This window comes from Apteryx mantelli, chromosome 1 (assembly GCF_036417845.1).
Source record: "Apteryx mantelli isolate bAptMan1 chromosome 1, bAptMan1.hap1, whole genome shotgun sequence".
NCBI lineage: Eukaryota > Metazoa > Chordata > Aves > Apterygiformes > Apterygidae > Apteryx > Apteryx mantelli.
Genome location: NC_089978.1, coordinates 155,097,887 through 155,118,173, shown reverse-complemented (window position 1 = coordinate 155,118,173; position 20,287 = coordinate 155,097,887). Strand labels below are relative to the sequence as shown.

General features: G+C 42.5%; 1 protein-coding gene across 1 annotated transcript in view; it reads left to right on the top strand.

The window, feature by feature from the left end:
• DENND5B (DENN domain containing 5B) overlaps nucleotides 1-20,287 on the top strand; it is a 127,840-nt gene that overhangs the window by 45,849 nt on the left and 61,704 nt on the right. Inside the window, exon 2 of the mRNA XM_067307650.1 lies at nucleotides 12,188-12,253. Coding sequence (XP_067163751.1) covers nucleotides 12,188-12,253 — 66 coding nt within the window. The remainder of the gene's footprint in view (nucleotides 1-12,187; nucleotides 12,254-20,287) is intronic.

Genomic DNA, 20,287 nt, shown 5'->3' with positions numbered 1-20,287 from the left:
TGCAGGCCCTGGGGGGCGGTGGGGAGGCCTGGTCTCCCTTTGCTCTGCCTACCTGTGCAGAGCTAACCTGCTCGGTGGGTGCAGAACGTGCCTCCTTTCAGGTTGCCTTTTTTTTTTCCCCTAGTCATCTTCTAGCAACGTCTTACCTGCCATGTTCATGCTAATAATGTTTCATGTTTTTCCCCCTGACAAAAGCAATGGAAAATAGCAGTTTAAGAGAGGGAGGGCCAGTAACAGAAACTAGATTCGCTGTAACCTGAACCCCCCCACAATTTTTTTTTTCCAAAGCCTTGCAGACTGGTATTTTTTTCTAAACAATTTATAAATTTTTCAGAGCCTCTCTTTTGGTCTACAGATCTTCAAAAATGAGTTATCCAAATGCAGTGTTACACTTGGATTCTGGGGGGCTGCTTCTTGTGCTTAACCATATGCAGTGTCTTGCTCTGCTGATGGCCAGTATCCTCCAAGTGGTTACCTTGATGCTGGCAGCTCTTGCCATTTCTGACGTGGGCATGCCCTTGTTCTTTTTAATTCAGGCCATTTGACAAGTTTGAGGCACCTTCCTGTGGGAGCGCAGATGGCAGCTAAATGGGTGCTGGAACTGTTTCCCTCCTAGCTTGGTGGTGACAAACCGGCTTCCAGGAGAGAGCGGCGAGGTTGTCTCCGCAAACCTGTTTCAACAGATCTCTTGCCCCTAACAAATGTGGAAGAGATTCAATGTGCCCTGTGACTGCTAGTGCTGTGGTCTGAAGTTTCACCTGCTTCCTCATGCTGTCTTACTTGAAGGTTTTTGGCTGGGCCTTCTCTCCTGTTCGGGTTTATTGTTTTCTCAATTTGTAATGCTGTTCTGGAGATGGCACATCTTGTGTTAGGTAAATCCCTTCTTGGGTTTGTGGGTTTTCTGTTTTTCTTTCTTTGCCTTGTACAAGGCTCCAAATGTCATAATTGTCTATTAAAAGGGACTTTTTGGCATTTGGTGACCTTTTGAAGTTGTGAGAAGATGGGGGAGGAAACAAGAAGCAGCACTTTTAAGAGAGCAAAAGGTCTGCCGCAGAGGCTAGAAAGGCTTGTTGATCTCCTAGAGTTCAGGCTGTGAAGAAGGCGCTAGATAAAACACGGCTGAAGTCCTGGTTGGAGATCCCTTCTTCACGAGTGTAAAAGGGATCACCCAGAGCTGACTCCCGAACTTGTCCTGGAGGAGTGGGACTGTTCTGCAGTGCATGGCTACCTCTTCTGTCTCAAAGTATCCATGAGAAGTGGAGAGCTGCCCTGGTTGTCAGGGAATTAGTTATTCATCATCTCTCTGAGAGGAAGGGCTATTCAGGAAAACTTGGCCTGGTGCAGCTTGCTTCTTCACCTTAATTTGAGCTCCTCACATGGATCTCTTGTATGTGTTGAGCTCACACAGAGCAGGGATTTAAAGAAAGGAACGAGGTGGAATTGAAATGTCTGGAAACACAGCAACTTGCAAGTTAAAGTGATTTGACTTGCATATTTTGCTTTTTGAATAATTTTTTTTTCAATAATGTTGTCAAACTTTTCTGCTTAAAATTATATATTCTAAAATAAAGAATACACATACGCTCATTTATTTTTCTTCCTGTAGTGCACTACTGTTGTTATTGCCTACCTTTCCTTGTGCTCTTCATGAGATAAGTAATCTGGTGCTTAGAAGTTCATTTTGTAGATGTGCAGAAACTGAACCTGTTTTTTGGTTTTTGAAGTGTTCTGTTTTTTTCAGACTTGAATGTATTCCCTTGTTCTGTAGGTAGTGCCAGCATGCACAGTCCCCCTTCCACCTGCTCATTCCCACCCTGCGACAGTTTTTGTGCAGGTATGGTGAACTGGATCAAGAAACTAGCCCAGCTGGGGAGTGGAAAACATGCTATACTCTCTGTTCTTGGTCCTCCCATTCCTTCCCCAGATATCCTTCAGCTGGATCAGTTCACCAGTGTAGTTCCCCATTAGAAATACCTGAGCTGGCAAAATGAAAGATTTGGTGTGGGGCTGAGAATAAGGAGAGGTGAGAGGAGGAGCTGGGAGCTTCTCGCGGTGCCTGGAGCATTGCTGAGGCTGCTTGGCGTCGTTGACTAGCAGTGACTGAGTGAAAACCTGGGAATTGCTTGAGGCTGAGGCAACACATGCTCTCTTGAAGTTGTACAATGCTAGGAAATAATTCACTGCAGTGTTTCCTTTGTAGCCACTGCGATTAAAGCTGGAGAGAAACTTGTGCAATTTCCTCCCCCTTTTTTCTGCTCCTTACAGGTGTAGACTGTTCTTAGAAGAACAGTTGTAGAAATTGCCCGTTGGGTGTCTTTGCAGTAGCTTTGTATTGTTTTGTGACTGGAAGACACTTCTACTGTAGTTTGCTCACTGAACTAGGACTGGATAGGGTACGATCTTTATCCAAAGAGCAGATTTCCAAAATTTTAGGTAAAAGGAAGGTTAGGGAAAGAAGAAAAAATGACCTTCTGTCAGGACAGAACATGTATTGAAATATGTGCTTATGCTTCTACAGGTTGACACAAGGTTGTGATTATATGTGTTTTCAAAGCAAAAATTGAAAAGGCTTAGGAAGCATGAGTTATTTTAGACAATGTTGGTTGCATGGATTCTTAGACATGCCCTGACAGTTCAGGGAGCAATTTTATCATTTGCCTAAGAAAGTGCAAATCTCTATCGCAGAGTCAGCCTGGATAGCTACTGCAGAGTCTAAGCATTTTATCATCTGGGTAGTGCATGGCTGAGCAACCAAACTTTGATCCAAACTGCAGAAGGAGCTATACCTATACAGGGCTTGGGTTTTGCTGTGGTTAAGTCGGCTGCTCTAGCTCTATCACTGCACACTGTGGCAAGACCCATCGTCTTTTTAGGCATGGACGAAGCAGTGAGACTTGTGGGAAGCTGATATAGGATAGTGCCACGGTAAGATTTTTTACAAGGGCATCCTCCACCCTCACTGCAAAGCAGAAGGTGTTGCCAGCCTGGACGAAACCAAGCTCAGCGCTAACCTGCAACCTGAGCCAGCTTGGTCCATGAGGTAGTGGGAGAGGTGAGCGGATGTGGCACCACCTGGATAAACATGCCAAAGACGGACAGTTCAGATCTCAGCGGCATGTGGCAGCAGGATGCTCCCTAATCTCTGGGGAGGGGTTAACCAGCAGCAGCACCAGAACTGGAGCAGTGCTAATTTTATAGCTTACTTAAAATAACTGGTTGCTCAAGCTGTCTATAAATCAATATGCTGAGGACACAAAATACAGATTTGGATTCAAGTTCAGTGTGTATTAAAATAAATCATGTTCAGGCTGTCGTATTGGTTTAGAAACAGCATAAGCCTGGCTGAAATCAAAGCCCAGGATGAAGTCCTACTTTAACAAGCAGCCTTTTTCAGAGGCAGAAGTGTATTTTTGTAGCTTAAGTGTTTTTGTTGAAAAATAAGCTGTGTGGGAAGTTCAAATGTTTTTGTAATTCTGTTGTGACCCTTGAATTTGTTGCTGTAAGATCTGTGTAAGTGCTCAGATTCCTTTAATCTGGTGTACATACATACTCTTGATTTTTAAGAGGGAATTCTGTTCCCCACATGCATTGCCTATTTCTGTGAAGACTTTGAGACTAGCCCTGTTGGACTGCTTTTCTGTCTATGGGTGAAGCCTTTGAAATATTCATTGTAGTCTGTGGTAATCTAATATCAGTGAGTCACCTTACAGTCCTTTTCAAGAAGGTATTTTTTTCAGTGAAGTAATAAAACTAGAGGCTTTGTTATATGCAAATATCCAGTAATACTTGTGCTCAGCTGTGCTTTGCTTAGCTTATTGCTAAGTAGACTCACAGCAGTGTAATTGCCAAGATTTGCATCATTCGTTGTCACAAACATTTATAGTTTGGGTCTTTCCTTTTGTATGTGTTGGAGGCTTTTCTCCTCCTAAGAGGAGAAAATTCCTACATAAGTATCCAAAAAAAAAAAAGTAAATTTGTTTCCTTAAGGTAAATATTTGATCCAGTATACACAAGCCTGTTAACCTTTGCATTGAGGAGGTATCCATCAGGGACTCTTTTGGTGTATTTGTGTGTTACGTAATAAATCACCAAAAACCTATCAAAGCCAGAAGAGATATGGAAATGCTTGCATCACTTTAATCTCGCATGTGTGTATCCTGTTTGATTTGAAATGGGAGTTCTAATCCTAGGGGAGCGCTGCAGGAACGCGTGACGCTACCATGGCATTATGAGGAATTATGCGCCAGCTGGTGTCCAGGTTTTCGGACCATATCTGCTGTTGCTTAGGCAGTTCAGTTAGACGGGAAGAGCCCCAGCTGCAGGGAGCAGCTTTTGAACCTGTTGCAGAGCGCTCCTGCCACTCATTTCTTCCTGGGAGAGCCAGAGCATGCACGCATATACAGTTGTGAATACATGTATATGTACTCTTTCTTACAGAGAATAATACTCTTTAGTTGGTAGGCTTACATATTACAGGGAATATTAGTGGCTGGACTGTTGAGCCTTGTCTCTTTGTACCATAAACAACTCTCTCTAGTCTTGATTGAAGGAATAACGACTTCTTCCTCCTTGCAAAATGGTTATACTCTTAATTGTTTTTATAACTGCATGCTCAGATTTAGCTGTCCCACTCTGTTATCCCCACAAGTGCTACCTTTGCTTTCAGAGTCATGTTGCTAGAGCCATACACTTTTGTAACTCCTTTTCTGTGTGCCTTTCCCTGTGCTTATGAGACACCTTCCACACCTTGGTATGCTCAGGGACCCTGGGTGCTAAAGTGTGTTCAGCTATGATGCAGTCTGACTAATCCAGCCTTGATCTGCTCAATATGAAATATTTAGCTTTTAATATATGCTGAAACAGTTATTGAACTCTCCAGAACAGCACAGCATGACTTACTCCATTATATGAAGCGTTCCATTTAATTCTGCAAAATTCCCCTTTATGTGAGAGACATGTAAAAATATTATTACTCCTATTATTTTTGCATGAGATGTTTGTGCTGTGGCCAGATGGGCTGTTATAAATGCTTTGTTTTTGAATTAGCTTCTCTACAGTCGGTGACAACTCACACTTATTTAAAAATGAGAGCAGCAATTACATACCTTCTACCTATGTATTTCAGTGTGCCAGTCAACCTGGGATCCAGGCACTAAAAGATTAGTGATAAAGAGGAAACATTTGCTTAAATGCCAGGTAATTTTAGGGCTATTTAGAACTCTGTTCTGTGCTGCTCCCATCTCTACTGGCAGGGCACTAAAATAACAGGCAAAATATACAGCTGAGGTGCAAGTGAACTTCTCTCTTACACTCTCCTCTTTGTGCCTCTCTCCAGTTCCTCCTCCAGAGTCCAGCTGACTCTGTGCAAACCTGTTTTAGACCAGGAAGTGTTCCCTGTTCCTTTTAGTGGCTCTCCATGGTCCTTTTACTTCTAAGGTCTAAAACCTCCCAAAAATGTGTCTGGTTGTTGCATGGTGTCTACTGCTCTGCAGTGGAATTTACAATGGGGTGGCTGTGGAAATTTGAGGGTAGAAGGGGCAAAATGCTGTTTTTCAGAGTAGAGCTTTGGCAGAGGAAAGACTGGTAGGGGATAGAGCCATCTGCAGGGACCCATTTGTCTGTTTGGGTTGGACTTTGCCTTCACCTCTGAAGAGATCTTACTGGTGAAAGTGGAAGGCATATCCTCAGCTGGGTTGCTGGAAGAGCAGGCAACCCTGAAATATACTGGAGAGGGAATTTGGTAGAAGCCTTAAAGTGGGATTTGGGGGGGGGGGGGGCAGGATTTTTGGCTAGTAAAGTCCTTACACAACTGCTTCTGCTCCCAGGTCTCTATGAGGATGTGTGGGACAGGGAAAGGAAGGACCTGATGTGCAGTGGCATTTGTGAGCTGAACCTAGAGACAGTTATTTTTCTGTCTCTAGCCTTCCCAATGAAGATCCAGCTTTACAAAGAAGCTTTGGCACCTAATACTCCCCAGCGCAATAAGGGAAGCCAAAGGATTTGTTTCTGGGCTCCCCTTTGTAGGGATGTGAACTAAATCTAGAGGCATGGTAGAAATGTTGTTGTGCTCAGAGTTTTCCATCTGGAGTACAGTTTGGATCCAGAAATGAAATTAGCGGTATGGATCCCTGCCTTTGGATTTGAATCCTGACACTTTATTGTGGTATGGTGACTGAGCCCTGGTTTAAGCCTTCTGTATTTTCACTAGACTTGGACTCTGGCCACAAAACAGTCAGCAGTTATAAAGCATAAATCTGATTGTTTATGCTGTGTTGGAAATATGCACAGTTCTGCTGCGATAAAAAAAAACCAAAAAACTGTATCTAACTAGTCATGGTTTACTTAAGGCATAGAGAATATTTTTCATGTGGCTTAGGTGTGCAATTACTGTGTGCTCATAACTTTTCAATGGCCCCTTGTGCAAATTCACTGGCAGCAGCCTGATCTTCAAGTAGTTTCTTAATGCGAGTGGTTTTGACCAGTACACGGAGGTTACTGCAGAGATGCTGGTGGCAGAAGAGGCATTTGAACTGAAGAGTTAGAAGAACTGGTCTTCCTTTCGATGTAATGATACTTGTTCCTCCTAACATATTGTTTTAATGTTTTTAATTGTCAAAACTCCATTGCTGTTTTTTCAAGAGCTAAGAGGAAATGTCTCATCCAGCATGTTGTATAAATCTTTTGTTCTTTGAGTAGCAATTCTGCCCACATGAGAAGCTTTTACAGAGAGATTTTTTTCTCCAAATACTGTAGTCCAGTTGGGTTCAAGCATCTGAGAGCATCCTCCAAACCAAAATGGTTTCTTGGGTGGTTCTGACCTAGCGGCATGGCAGCTGCGTGGGCCGCAGTCCTCGCTGCCCTCTCCACTTGCCATAACTCAGAGTCTGGCCTGCGGGCACTTGTGACTTCTCAGGATATGGAAAGTTTTTTGGCTTTTCTTTTTCTAAAAAGACACAGTTATTGAGAACTGGCAGAAGACCGGCTCTTGGAGACTGACACAAGGACAATCATTTATTGGCAGAGGCTTGAACGGCAGTTTCTCAATAACCCTTGAACAATGTCTGTTTGTGCCCCACAAGGGCATGTTTCTATTTCATGCCAACGAAGGAGCTTTCTTGATTGCAAGATGCGAAGTTCTTTCTCTGCCGGACCCATCAAAAACGTATATAACAAAGCTTTCGTAATGCTTAGCAGGTGCAGCCTTTGACAGGCAAGCGTTGCCTTGCTGTAATCTTCTCCAAAAGGGTATGAAAAAGCGTGACTCGGTACAGCACGGAGCTAATTCTGCGTCCACCCTCTCTAAATCCGCCTCTCACCCCACTGATGGGATCAGGTGTCCGAAGGGCTCGGACGTGGGCAGGCTGTGCAGGGAGGGTGGCGAGGCCGTCGCTGCCCCAGGTGGGAGGGCCACTGGTGGACTGGGGCTTTTGCCATCTGAAGCAAAAAGTCGTGTCGTGTCATTCCCCCCCCCCCCCCCGAAACTGGGGATAGCTTCCCTCTCATCACTACAGTCTGTATATCTGGAGAGTGCTAATGTATGTAAAAGACAGCATTTTGCAGGCTGGGTTCAAAGTGGCCAATTAAAAAAAAAAAAAAAAGTCTTTTGGATCCTTTTTGTGGCTCAGAACATCAAGTGACAGCTCGAGACACAAATTACATCAGAAAACAAGGACTTTCTTTAAAACAGAAATATGTGTTGTCCAACGTAACAGTGCTAAGACCTCAAGCTTGTGTGACAGGTACAAAAGCAAGCCCCCCCAAAAGCAAAATCTAAAATCAGGCATATCTGACTACTTGAGCTGTAGGATGGGCATCTCTGTGCTCTGTTTATGTCAACGTTGATTAGCATTGGAAAAGATCCAGGACAAATTAAGCTTCTTTCTCTTCTTGTACTGATTTGCCAGCCCTGCTAAAATACAGTGGTAGAAGGTGTTACCAGTGAAGTTATTCACGCTCTGCTGTTGTATCAACACAACTTTTGGAAACTGCTCTTAACTTCAAGCAACAAAACACCTGAAACTTGCCCTCCTGATGAGTAAGGGGGGTCAAATATTGGTGTGTGATGTGTAGAGTGAAGTGGCTTAAAAAAATCTGTCTGAATACAGCCCAACTTAAAACATATCTGAACATACTGCAACTATAAAAAACTTGTTGTTCTTGTACTAAAAAAGCCCCAAAGCAAAATTTACTGAAAAGTTCCCCTTCTCTTCCCACATTTTTGCACACAAATCTAACCAGTAATGGCATGGGGATTTTAGGATGACAAGATTTTTCTTTTCTTTTTTCTTCTCTTTTTTTTCCTGTTGTCATCTCCAAAAATACCAACTGTAATAAAGCAGATTGTGAGACAGCTTTTGTTACCTGTGCCCTGGTGGAACAGAGGACAAAATCTGTTTTAAGCTTTTTATATACATATATATACACACATATATATAAAACTGCTCTGTGTGTGTGTGTGTGTGTTTTCACAACCAATCTGAGAATGTCATTGTGTTTTAACACAGAAATCTGTTATGTTTGAACTTGATCCTGCCCTTGTAAATGAGTAGAAAGAGCAAACATCGGAGGAGTTTGAGTTGGGTACTTCATTCTGTATTCAATCCATGGAGGGGGTTAAACTTGTGAAACTAGGAGGGGAAATGGCTGTTACACTGAGCATGAAGCCTCCTAAACTTGGTGGCAGATGTGGTGGCCTCTAAAACACCCTTTCTTTCTTAGCAGGTCAGCCTGAGCCTGCAGGCAGGTGCCTCTGTTGACTCCCAAGCCCAGCTCCTCTCGCAGGAGAGGCTTTGGCCTCCCTTTGCTTACGGAGCTGGGCTGGCACCTTACGTGGTGCCACTGGTGGAGGTGGCACACGCACCCTGCAATGGTGACCACCCTTGCTCGGCAAGCGAAACCTGACCTCCGTGGGAGACTTCCATATGAGCCTCCAGGTCTTCTCCTTTCCTGCCCCAGACTTGTTTCTGACAGGGCAGGTTGATTTCTGGTGCCAAATGGGCGCCTAAAACCCCCCCAGGACTTGCTTTGGGAGGTCTACTCAGAGCACGCCTGGTGCCCGCAGGATTAGGACTACTGCTGCCATCGGCTTGGATTGCACCTTTTTTTTAATGCAGCTGGTGGAAGAAAAGGTGAAGCTGGGCTTTCCTTAGCAGCCTAGCCATTAGTGCATTTCTTGAAGTTGAGGCTTGGATCCAGTCCTGTCCTCACCATGCATGGAAGATGCAAACTCGTATTTCCTGCTTTGTAGGCAACAGGCTAATCTGAGAAGCCTTCTCCTTGAAGATGTGGTCTGTTATGTGATAAAGAATGCGAAACTAATGGAGCCAGATTTAACACAGGCATTTAGGCTATTGGCTTCGGAGCCAGGGAGGAGTCTCAAGTTTTAGCTTGTCCTTGCTTAGATCAATGTGTATATGAGTTAAAAGGGACTTAGGGTAGGTTAAATTTTCAGAGCTCAGGACACATTTTTCATTCATGTGAGTACCATCATTAATGTTATTCTGGGAACTGAGAGGTGGATGTGAAACCCTTCGGTTTCATATGGTCACATACATTACACGCTTACTATGTAAGTTCTCTAACCAAAAGGTTAACAGGCAATTTAAAAATAATGAAGCTTAAATTAAATTAATTTCAAATTATTGCTCAGATTGTTTTCTAGATTGGTGCAAATGCTTATTCATTCTATAACACGTATCCAAAATGAACACCAGTTTTGCATATAAAAGTGCAATAAGGAAATAAACATTGCCCTTACTTTATATATAAACAGGACAGACCAAAGATCTTTGGGACATGCTCTCCATATAATGCAAATTGGTGGCTCAGGAGTGCATGCTTGGAAAACCAGGTTGGCAACATGAAAGTCATGAGTGAATTCCATGCGTCTTTGTTTCTAGAGAAAACAAAGGCCTGAGAAATAGATAACAACTTTCTTCCCTATATTTATAAGTATAGGTTCAGTTTTACATCTGCTTCACAGTTTTCTGCTAATCAATTCAAGCCTTTGGGTCAGACTCCAAGGTGTGACTGCTGTGCCTCTCTACCTGTTTAGTAACATCCCCCCCCCCCAAAAAAAAAAAAAGCAACCCTGAAACCCCCATAACTTAAGCCATGACTTTTTAATATGAGAATGACCAGATTATGATGCAGTTTTAAACAAAGCGAAGTGTGTAATTCATGCTTGTTTTCTCATGTAGCGGGATGTCTTTGTTGATCTGTTGGCGTCTGGGAGCGTAGCTATTTTAAGAAGCTGACAGCGTTGGTACTGTATAATGTTACTCTGTAGGCAGATAGTTGGTATTTTAATCAAGGTCAGAAGGAAGGGATGATGGGCAAACTAAGTCACTCATGTTAGTTTTTTGCCTTTTCTCTTTACTTAGACTTATGCAGTAACTCTTTTACATGATCAAATCTCCTTTTAAAAAGGATTATAGAAATATTAAGCCTTTTCTGAGTGCAATTATTTTGTGGCAATAGCTATTGCGTTTCCCTACAGTGTCTATGTGTAAAGGACTAGACTGGACAGTCATGTTTGTAGCTCTGCACTTCGCCTCTGTTGTTAGTGAGCATCTGCCATTTGACTTCTTGTGCAGGGATTTCCATAACTTCTGTGGCTACTTAGCTGTGTGATTGTTATAAACAGCCAAAATACTGGAGCGGGTAGCAAAACCAAAGAGCCTGCCTGGCATGTCTGACTGTCCCAGCCAGACTCTGTTCCCGAGCTGTTAAATCTCTGCTGTTCACTGCTTGCTCGTAGTGCAGAGGTGGTGGCTAGGTGTGGGGAAGCTCGGTGCCTTAATTCCCTTTGAATGACAATTTCGAAAAGGACTTTTGGGGAGAGCTGTGCTGACAGTGTGTCAGAGAGGCTTGTAAAGGCACTGTGGTTATTTGGTGGTTAACAAGAGCGGTTACCAGCTTTGGCTAACAGCTTTTAACCAGAAGGATTGGGAGTCCTGATTGTGGCCAAAACATGACTCTGTGTCAAAAGTTAGATAAGCTTTTTGTATTCTTTTGGACTGAGAGTCTAAACAAATGCTCTGGCAATCTGTTCCCACAACAGCTGTAGACGATTGCTTGTTTTGTTCCCTTTGCATTAATATTTATGCAACTTTTAAATTCAAGCAACTCAAAGAATGAAATGGAATAGCTTGACACCTGGAGTAGAAAACCATCGTCCTGCAGATTTGAATATGAGTTGTTTTCATGTCTCTCCTAAAGGAACAAGAAAATTATTATCCCAAAGCACAAATTCTAATCTAAAAATAGTTATTGAAAGTATTTCTCTGTGCCTTCTGCAGAGGGCTACTTTTCCAGAAAATATGTGCTTGACAGAGTTCTCTGGGTCCTCCAAACTGGTGCCTTGATTATAACAGCTCAAATAGAAGGGTAGTAGTGGAAACCTGCTGTGAATTTATACCTAGAAACTGAATCACCAGAAAGGTCTATGATATTGCAGCTTTAATATATGCTTCAGGTTTGTAAAATAAACTTAACTCAGGGATGACTGTAATGCCTTTATGTAGCATAAGACTGGGACGACTTCTTTTTTGACCTGTGGTGTCTTTGAAAACACTTTTGTTTTTCTGCAGGAGCTGGGGTAGCTGTTATGGGAAGACTGTTCATCTGAGTTATAAACATAGAGCTTATCTATTTGAGTCTTTGCCTAAAAACACCCTATTAAGAGACAGAAATGATGAATGTAACTATTAGGTAACTTTAAAAAGTCCTGAAAATGGCAACTAATACAGTATTGAAAGTGTAGCAACATGGCTAACAGTATTATACTAAAGAAAACCTCCTAGTTTTAGTCTGACATCAGTTAAATATTTTTTTTCTCTGAGTTTCACAGGCTCTGGAATGGCTTAAACATGAACCAAGCTGTCTTTTGCAATAGGGAAACTTTGTGGCAGCATGCTGTTTGAAGTACTTAGAATTTAATCTTGTTACTAATTTTGACAGGTATTTCCACAGTGTCTGTCAATGTCTTTCGCTTTATACTAATAGAGTCACTGAAGTTTTTATTTATCCCATGAATTTACCTGTTGCCAATAGGGGGGGAAGAGATGTTTCAAAGGGGAATGTGTTTGTTTCACATTTTTCCCCTCCCCCAGTACATTTGTGTATCTTTTCATTTTGTTCATACTTGCTTTTTTTTTTTTTTTTTTATCTCTGTTATGTTATGTAGTCTTGTACAAATGGCTAGAAGCAGATCTCCATGGCAAGAGCTCAGAAGCTACAAACAAAGCCGCAGGTAAACAGGGGTGTTCAGGACAAGACAATCACCAGACCCTCTGTGTCTCTCTCTTTTTCATCCTCCAATTTCCCTTGAATCAAATTAAGGATCAGATTTAAAAACTGCACCTTTTCATTCTTTTACTTAGTTTGAATCAAAATCTGGTAAATTTTATTCTTCTCCCTGAAGCTCTCTTGGCAGATGTGTTTCCCGTCCAAAGAAATGCCTCTAGCAGTGCCGGATATATTGATGGATATATGATATGCTGGATCTTGTGTGTGCTTGATAAAGCCAAAAGACATCTTGCATGAGGTTATATTAGAGGATACTTATTCCACCTAGGCTTATTTAGGTAGATTTGTAGACAGAGGTGATACTAGAAGGTTCATCTCCACCAGTTCCTGCTAGAGACTCATTCAGACTCGGTTCCTGAAACCTAAAGGAAGCATGTTTTAAATTTTGGATACAAATAACAACATTAGTGAGGTCTCCATACACACAAATAAGAAGCAAAACAGCACAGACATATTGATAGGGCACACAACCCACTATGAATTCCTGCTTAAATCTGATCCATCAAATCTTTTAAACATTGAAATGCAAGAGTTTCACTAGATAGTTTAAACCCTGCCCACCCCCTCGGTCCTGTCCCCTCCTCCACTCCCAAATCTCCCCCACAAAAAAACTCAACCGTCTTACAGACCAAGGTTTCCTGCTGAATAAACTCCAGTCTTAAAATTTTGGAAGGAAAACTGTTTTGTCTGCCTTGTCCCTGTCCTCCCCTTCATACCACTTCCCTCCTCCACTGTAAGATTATGGGAACACGTGGTAGGAAATACTGCCTTTGAATTAACGTCCTTGAATACTGACTCGTGACCCACTGGTCCCTCCATGTAATGTTGAAGCACAGAGGAAAAGCAGGAGAGCCCTGTTTCTGCACTACTCAGAGTCATGAGCCCGTGAACCCGGCAAGGAGCAGCTTAGGTGCCCTCCAGCCAAGCATTATTTTTCCTGTTCCCGTGGTGTTTTCTCACTTCCACGTTGTATACTGCTCGCCACTGCTGCGGGGTCATGCCGATACCCAGGAAGCTTCACAAAGTGCAGTTGGCAGTGGAACACCATGGCTGGATGTGCTGAACATTTTTAATTAGAAATAGCTATCAAAGAAACTGTTGCCATGATGTACAGTACTGTGCATATTCATGTTCCCAGTAGGTTCCTCTAAAGGAATAAAAGATATTTTTATTTCTGTGGCACAGGCATTCCTGTCGATGTTCCAGAACTTGTAAGGGGCTACAGATAGTTCACATTCCCTGGGCCAGAGGGTGTGGGGAAAGGATGCCTTTGCCTATTTAGTACATATTTTCATGTGCCTCTGAAGCTGTGATAAATAAAATATGCCTGCCTAAATCTTAGAATTTCTAAACTTTAAAATATGATCACTCACATGAAAACAATCATGACTGACAGTCTCACAACTCTAGCTGCCTTTCCCAAGTAATGTTAGCTTTTACCCAAAATAGAAATGATGTTTATTTTCTAGTTTTGAGAGTTCTTTCTCCTTTGAAATGAAATTAGCACAGTTTTGCTTGATCTACCATCCATTATTTCAACATTTGCTTTAAAATAGGAATTAAATTGCCCTTTAAAAATGAGTGCCTTTAAGGGAAGATGCAAGTTGTTTAAAAGTATCATTACATAGGATGTAGTATCCAACTGAAATGAAACTTAAATCTGACATATTTTCCACTATTTTAAAAAATACTTGGTGATATTTTTTAGTATTCTGAAAGTTAAAGAAGTCTATTCAAAATTAAACTTCTAATTTACTTCTGAGCCGCAGCTTACCTCACGAGATAGGCTGTTTACATGAATGGGTATCATGCATCAAATATGATGTTACTGTCTGTATTCGTAGTGCTGTTCTCTGGCCATTAATATTTTAAAATATGGATTCAATTCACATTTGATACTTGCTTCATTTTTAATGTGCTTTGCTAATTCTGTTTTGCGAGTTAGCAAGCAAACACTTAAAAGTGTATAGTAGATTCAATCAAAATTCACTGTTTGCCTAAAATATGAGCGAAATAAATGTTATTTGTCACATGTGACTCAGCAGCTCACAGCCAGCAGTGCTGAGGGTTGATAATGTAAAGTACACTTCCAGTATGGATGCCTTTCCTCATGTTTGCCAAGAAGGTTTTGCTTGCTGTGGGGCTCTCTTCCAGCTGCTTGTCAGTGTGGATCTGGGTGTCACGTGCCGAGTCTCTCATCTCCTTGCAGTGGCAGTTGTGGTGTTTTCTGGTAGTTTGGCTAAATGACGACATTTCACCCTGACATGCAGGTTGCCTTCTGTTATATCTTTGTATTGTTTCTTATCTAAATTGCACAACCTCTTAAAAGCTTACCATGCCTGGCTTTCCAGAGCAGCCTTGGGGGGGGGGTGCAGTGCTCTGTCCTTCCAAACTAATGACTGATTGATTCACTCCAGTGTGGTTTCTTGGCTCTTCTCTTTTGTCCTATGATTATTTGTTGAGAAAACTGTATTTTTTTGTGTGTGTGTGTGTGTTTGTGTGTGTGTGTGTGTGTGTGGCTTTTTAAAAAAAAAACAAAAAAAACCCGCAAAAAACCAAAAAAACAACACTGTAGTAATAAAATGCAAACCCTGCAGAGACTCTGCAAAGGTAAGTTATTTGTGCCACTTACTTTCCTGGATCATATGAACTCCATGTTGTCACTTTACTAGGACATTGTTAGTGCTGTCTTTGGAAAAGCCAGATTTCTTAAAGCCAGATTTGTTTCATAAACAATGCTTTTTAGACATCTCTGACATCTAAATGACTGTACAAGTATTTGTAGTAGCATACAAATTATTAATCATGTCCAAAAGCTGATTGAAACCCTAATTTTTTTCCTGATTAGCATGGCTTATTGGCAAATGTGCCTTGTTTTTTCCTAGTTGTTCAAGATTATGCTAGATGTTTTGTCTGTCGAATTGGTGGAGGGTGTTATTAGGGAAAAGGAGATGACGCCAGTCAAAAAAAAAAATCATTCAGGTATTTCTGGTGATGTAATACTAAGTCTAATTTGGAAATAGAAGTGGAAGGTACAGCTGTGTCTGGTGGGGTTAGTAAGTGGGCCACCTACTTCCTATGAAGAAGCCTTCCAGGATTGATCTGCCTGTTTTTATGAGCAGTCCCAATGTGCTTCTGGAGCCTGGCAGTGCTGCTTTGGTGTCAGAGGACTGCTTAAATGCAAGATAGCATCTGGCCCTATGCAACAGTTACTCTTCCTTTCTCCCTCTTCACCTCCACCGCAAATTGAGACTGTCCAAAAGGAAGAGTACGGGGCTCCTTGCGAAGGGGGTCTGCTCTCTGCCCCAGGATGGCATGTGGAGTTAGTGTAAAACTCCCGTTGGATGGAATAAGCCAAGTTGAAACTGTTTTGCCCCGTGGGAGAGCGCTAAGAGGACCTACAACAGGCAGGGTGTTCCTCTCATCCTCGCCTCTCCCCTGCTCGCACAAGTCCTGCGCTTACAGCGTTGCTGTGGACTCGTGTTTTGCTGTATCAGAAGTGTCCCGAGTGTGCCATTCCCGCATTTCGGGCATGCTCAAGCTGGCATGTTAAAGGTACCACAGGAGCACAGCAGCACCAGCAGTTCTTGCTGCGCTTTAACAGATCTGTGGGCTCTTGCGAGCCAGAGCACGGTGGTGCCTGGCTGCCTTTTGTGGTGCCGGTGCAGCACGGTGATGGTTGAGCTTGTTCTGCACCCCAAGGTTCCCAGTGAGAGACCTCATCAAAGGCAACTGAAGCTTATGGTTGAGCTCGAAGCTTAGAGAAATCGTTCCCCACCAGATGCTACAGCCATGGGCCCTCCTCCTGGGGTTGGTGTTGCAGGAGGGCTGCCCAAACCCTGCCAGCTCTGTACGTGGGGCAGCCCACAGCAGACCTCCCCCGGCCCAAAGGGAGAGTGGCCGGGCTCCCCTTGCTGACAGCATGCTGCTGGTGTGAGCCCCCAGCAAGGTGGCAGCAGCCTCTTTCTCCTGCTGGAAACTCGGAGAGGCTTTCCCTGTCCTCCATGCTTCCACATCTGACCTGTTTTATTTTTCTTTTTTCTTCTTTTCTTTTTTTTTCTCCTGCTTGACTCTGGGTCAGTTTTCATCTGAGCAAGGAGTGCTCAAGGGAAATGGAAAACACCATGCACAAGTCTCAAGCACCTTCAAGTAAAGAGAGGCATATGCTCATTTCTCTTACCTGTGGACTGCTTTGCAGGCCTTGGATACAAGGTGCTTTGGAAATCTTGTGCTCAGGCGCAGGTGCTAGGGTATCTCAGTAGTTAATTACTGTCAGATAAAACCTCTCAAATGAGTACCTCTATATGCCATTGCTTCTAGCAAAGCAGCGTTGTTGGGACGAAGACAGCTCTGATAGTGATAAAGAAATGTCATATGCAGCCTTAAACATTATAGCAGTAGGAAGCTTTTCAGTTACTGCTAGATTAAAAAAAAAAAATTGCAGGTTAGTGGTTCTGCTAGATGGACAGAGTGTCACAGTTGTTACTTCCTTTGGCAGTGGCTGGGGAAGCAGCAGCAGTGCTGGGATGTCTGTGTGAGCAGGGAGCTGAAAAGGCCGTGCAAGTAAAGCAGCTTCTTCTGGCCTATCTTTGCAACTTGTATGCTTTTGCTTTTTTCCCCTCCCACATGCTTTCAAGCCTGTCTTGAAAAATCATGGCTTTCAGTCAAAAGTGCTCAGTTCATGCTGCTCTCCCTAAGTCTTCCACGTGTAAAGCGTCAGTTAACTCACTGTAGTGGAGGAGATGCAAAGCCTGCTGCCTGGAGGTGTGAAGTTTCTTTAACTTAATAAGGCTTTGGGAACAGATTCCCTCTGCCTTTACTTCTGATAATGAGGGGTAAACTGTCAGACTGAATTGATGTCTTATAGTCTGTCTTTTGAATGACATGTAAATGCCAGTGCCTTGGCCCAAAGAAATGGCAAAGTCAGACTGCGGCAAAGTGGCAAACTTAGCTAAATGTATTTTTTCTGGATTTTCCCCCTTTCCCCCTCAAGTACCTTTCCACAAAAACCCAGACAATTGTCAGCTGAAATTCTGATGGGAGAAACCACAAGCCTGATTTCTGCAAAGGGGAAGTTGCAGCAATTCTGTTCTTCATTTTCTTAAGAGTAAGGGGATGACAACATGATCTTCATTTGACGGGGGTAGCCCGGTGCTGAATAGGTGGACTGCACTGTTTGAGCAAAATACAAATGCATGACAAGACTGCAGTTAAGTGGAAGTGAATCACTTGAGAAATGTAGCTGTCTTAAGGAAGCATTGATATTGAGATATATATACATATATATTTTTTCCCCTTGTCCAATCTTGCATACCAGTATAGGATTTAACTCTGGTTCCTATACTGTTTCCACAATATCTCTTTTAGAGAAAGAGCTGGGAAAAGTGATTTTGGAATTGAGTCTTTTATCAGAAAAATGTATCTGTTTCTTAATTGCATGACTCACTTCTAAACAGAGAGATACAGCTGCATAAAACTTTGTTTTTTGCTAAAAATTTTTAACACATTGATCTCTTTGGGGCCTGCAAGTGAGCACAAGTGCTAGAAAGAGTAAATGACATCATTAATATGTATTGCTGCTAGGACTCCTATTTACTAGATGATTAATCGATTCAGTTGTTGACTATCATCTCTATGGCCTATTTATCAAGTAAAAGGTGTTTTTACAACACCTGTGTAATGCGGATAGGAAAATTGCCCCCTGAAGAGTCTGCGAAGGGCTGGACCTGTGAGCTGTAGTGGTGTTAGTGTCGCTAAACCTCACAAGCTGCCCAGTTAGCTTCAATCAGGTTACTGCAATGACGTTTTTCAGTCATGGAAAGGCAAACCCTTACAGAAAGTTGGACTCCAGCAGTCGCATTCTGTTAGCTATGGAGAACTTATGGAAGTCTTCTAGATATTCTTTGAAGTTGCAGTAAAAGCAACCAAATACATTTACCATCAAATATCTGCGTTTCTGCTAATTCACAGGCAGGTATGGCAAAGGTATATGAAGAGGGTTGAAGATCCAATTAAGAAATAACCTCATGCCTGCCTACTTGATTATGCAAGCACATTAATTACTGTTTAATGCTAAGAATTAAGAATGTTGCCAAGTATGTTTAAGTGCCTACCTGGAGGGAGCATTTCTGCTGGCTTTGCTTGTTGAGATTTTTATCTTGTAGAACTTGATACCTCAACAAAGAACTTCTAGACAAAAATAAGAGTTGTTTTCTACTGCTATGTTCTGTAACAAAGTAATATTCCCTGTTTTTGTGTACTTCAGTCAACTTAGTAAGAGAGCATGAAAAGGATCTTCATCTTGTACTCTAGACTGCCATGGAAGCTAGTGCCAACTCTTGTCCAAGTGGAAAAATGTGGTGAGCTAATCAGCTAAACCATGAGATGTCTTTTAGTTTGATCCAGTTTAACTGATACCTTCAGTTTTCATTGACGTTTCTACGATGTGTATGCTTTTGCTGGATTTTTGGGTTGCCTTGAGCAGAAGCAGGCTGGATTCCCTTGCCAGTGCTCCTCACATTTTAACATTTGCATTTGTTCCTGCCCCAGGAAATATGCCTGTAGCATTGCATCACCTTGGACTTTTTCCTCTCAGGTACAAAATATCCTTGTAAAAGCTTATTTGTTTTCCCCTCCCCCCCCCCCAAATATCCACCAAAATTAAACAAAACATACACAGTGCTAGAAAAAAATAATGCAGCAAAAATATTAGGTGGATGACTGATTGAGCATGTGTATAGTAAAAATGAGCATGTGTCTAAATAGTGTGTTTAAAAATGAGCTATTGCATAAAAGCACCTGTATCCTTAAAATCACAAATACATCTTTGGAAGGAAAAGGTTTCAAACTTGTTCTTCAAACGTGTTTGGTGTTGGGGGAGCGTCCCTCTGCCTGGCTCCCGAGGGTGGCCGGCGGGCACAGCAGCTTTCACAGCACGGGAAGTGCAGCGCCATCAGAGCTGACTCGCAGACCTCGAGGAACTTCCCGCTGCTGACACGCGGGCTCGCAGGAGGGAGTGATGGCGTAAGCCCCCGCTTCCTCTTCCCGGCCAAGCGGGTGGCTGGTGTTGGCGGTGAGGTCGATGCAAGAAATTCCTGAACTTTGCCTCTTGTTCCTCCACCCGTTCCTGTTGTACTGATACCGCTTTTATGGCAGTGGCCCTATAAGCAGGGTCAGGGAAGACGCCTGCCTTTTTTAGAGGCGGGGAAGAGAATCCACCTCTGGAGATGCTGACCTGGCTCTCTAAACTGACAGCATTTTAAAGAGTTTCTATGCATTTATTATTCTGGTACGTGTCCTTTTTCCCCCTCAATCTGAAAAAAAAATAAAAATCCCTGTAGTGAGGAACTTTATAGTGCAGTATCTCATATAGTAAACAGTTCCCAAAGCTTTGCCAGGAGTTGGGCATTTCAGCTGTGTTTTTCTTTGTTACCCTGTGGTAGGCTGCAGATCTCAGCTCTGCAAGGCAAGGACTGAGAAGCATTGCTTTAAGAAGCCGTTTGTGCAGTTATTTCCTTAGAGTAATGCTGATTCATAGCTTTCCTGTATAAAAAAAAAATGTATATTAGCTCACGGTGAGCCAAATGACTGTGTAGACTGTGCTCCTCAAGGAGCAAAGGGCATGTGCCAAATGGTTGGGGCCTCAGAAAGCGTCGGGTAACTCCTGAGCTACTGATTTTGCAACATCATTTAGGAGGCTATTAGCTGTGCAAATGTTGGATTGTGACATGCATTTCAGCAAGCACAGATTACATTTCCACAGTCCACTTTGCCTTCAGAGAAGGGCAGAGGGACATTAGTAAACTCATAGTTTTTATTTTCCTTGCAAGAATGGTGGGTTGCCTTTAGAGCTTGCCAAATAGTTGAATTTTTTTCATCCAAAATAACCTTCCATTAAAAAAAATTGAAATCTTGGTCTATTTTTAGGTATAAAGAGAAATCAAAATATTTCTATTTTAAAGAAAAGAGACCAAATTCT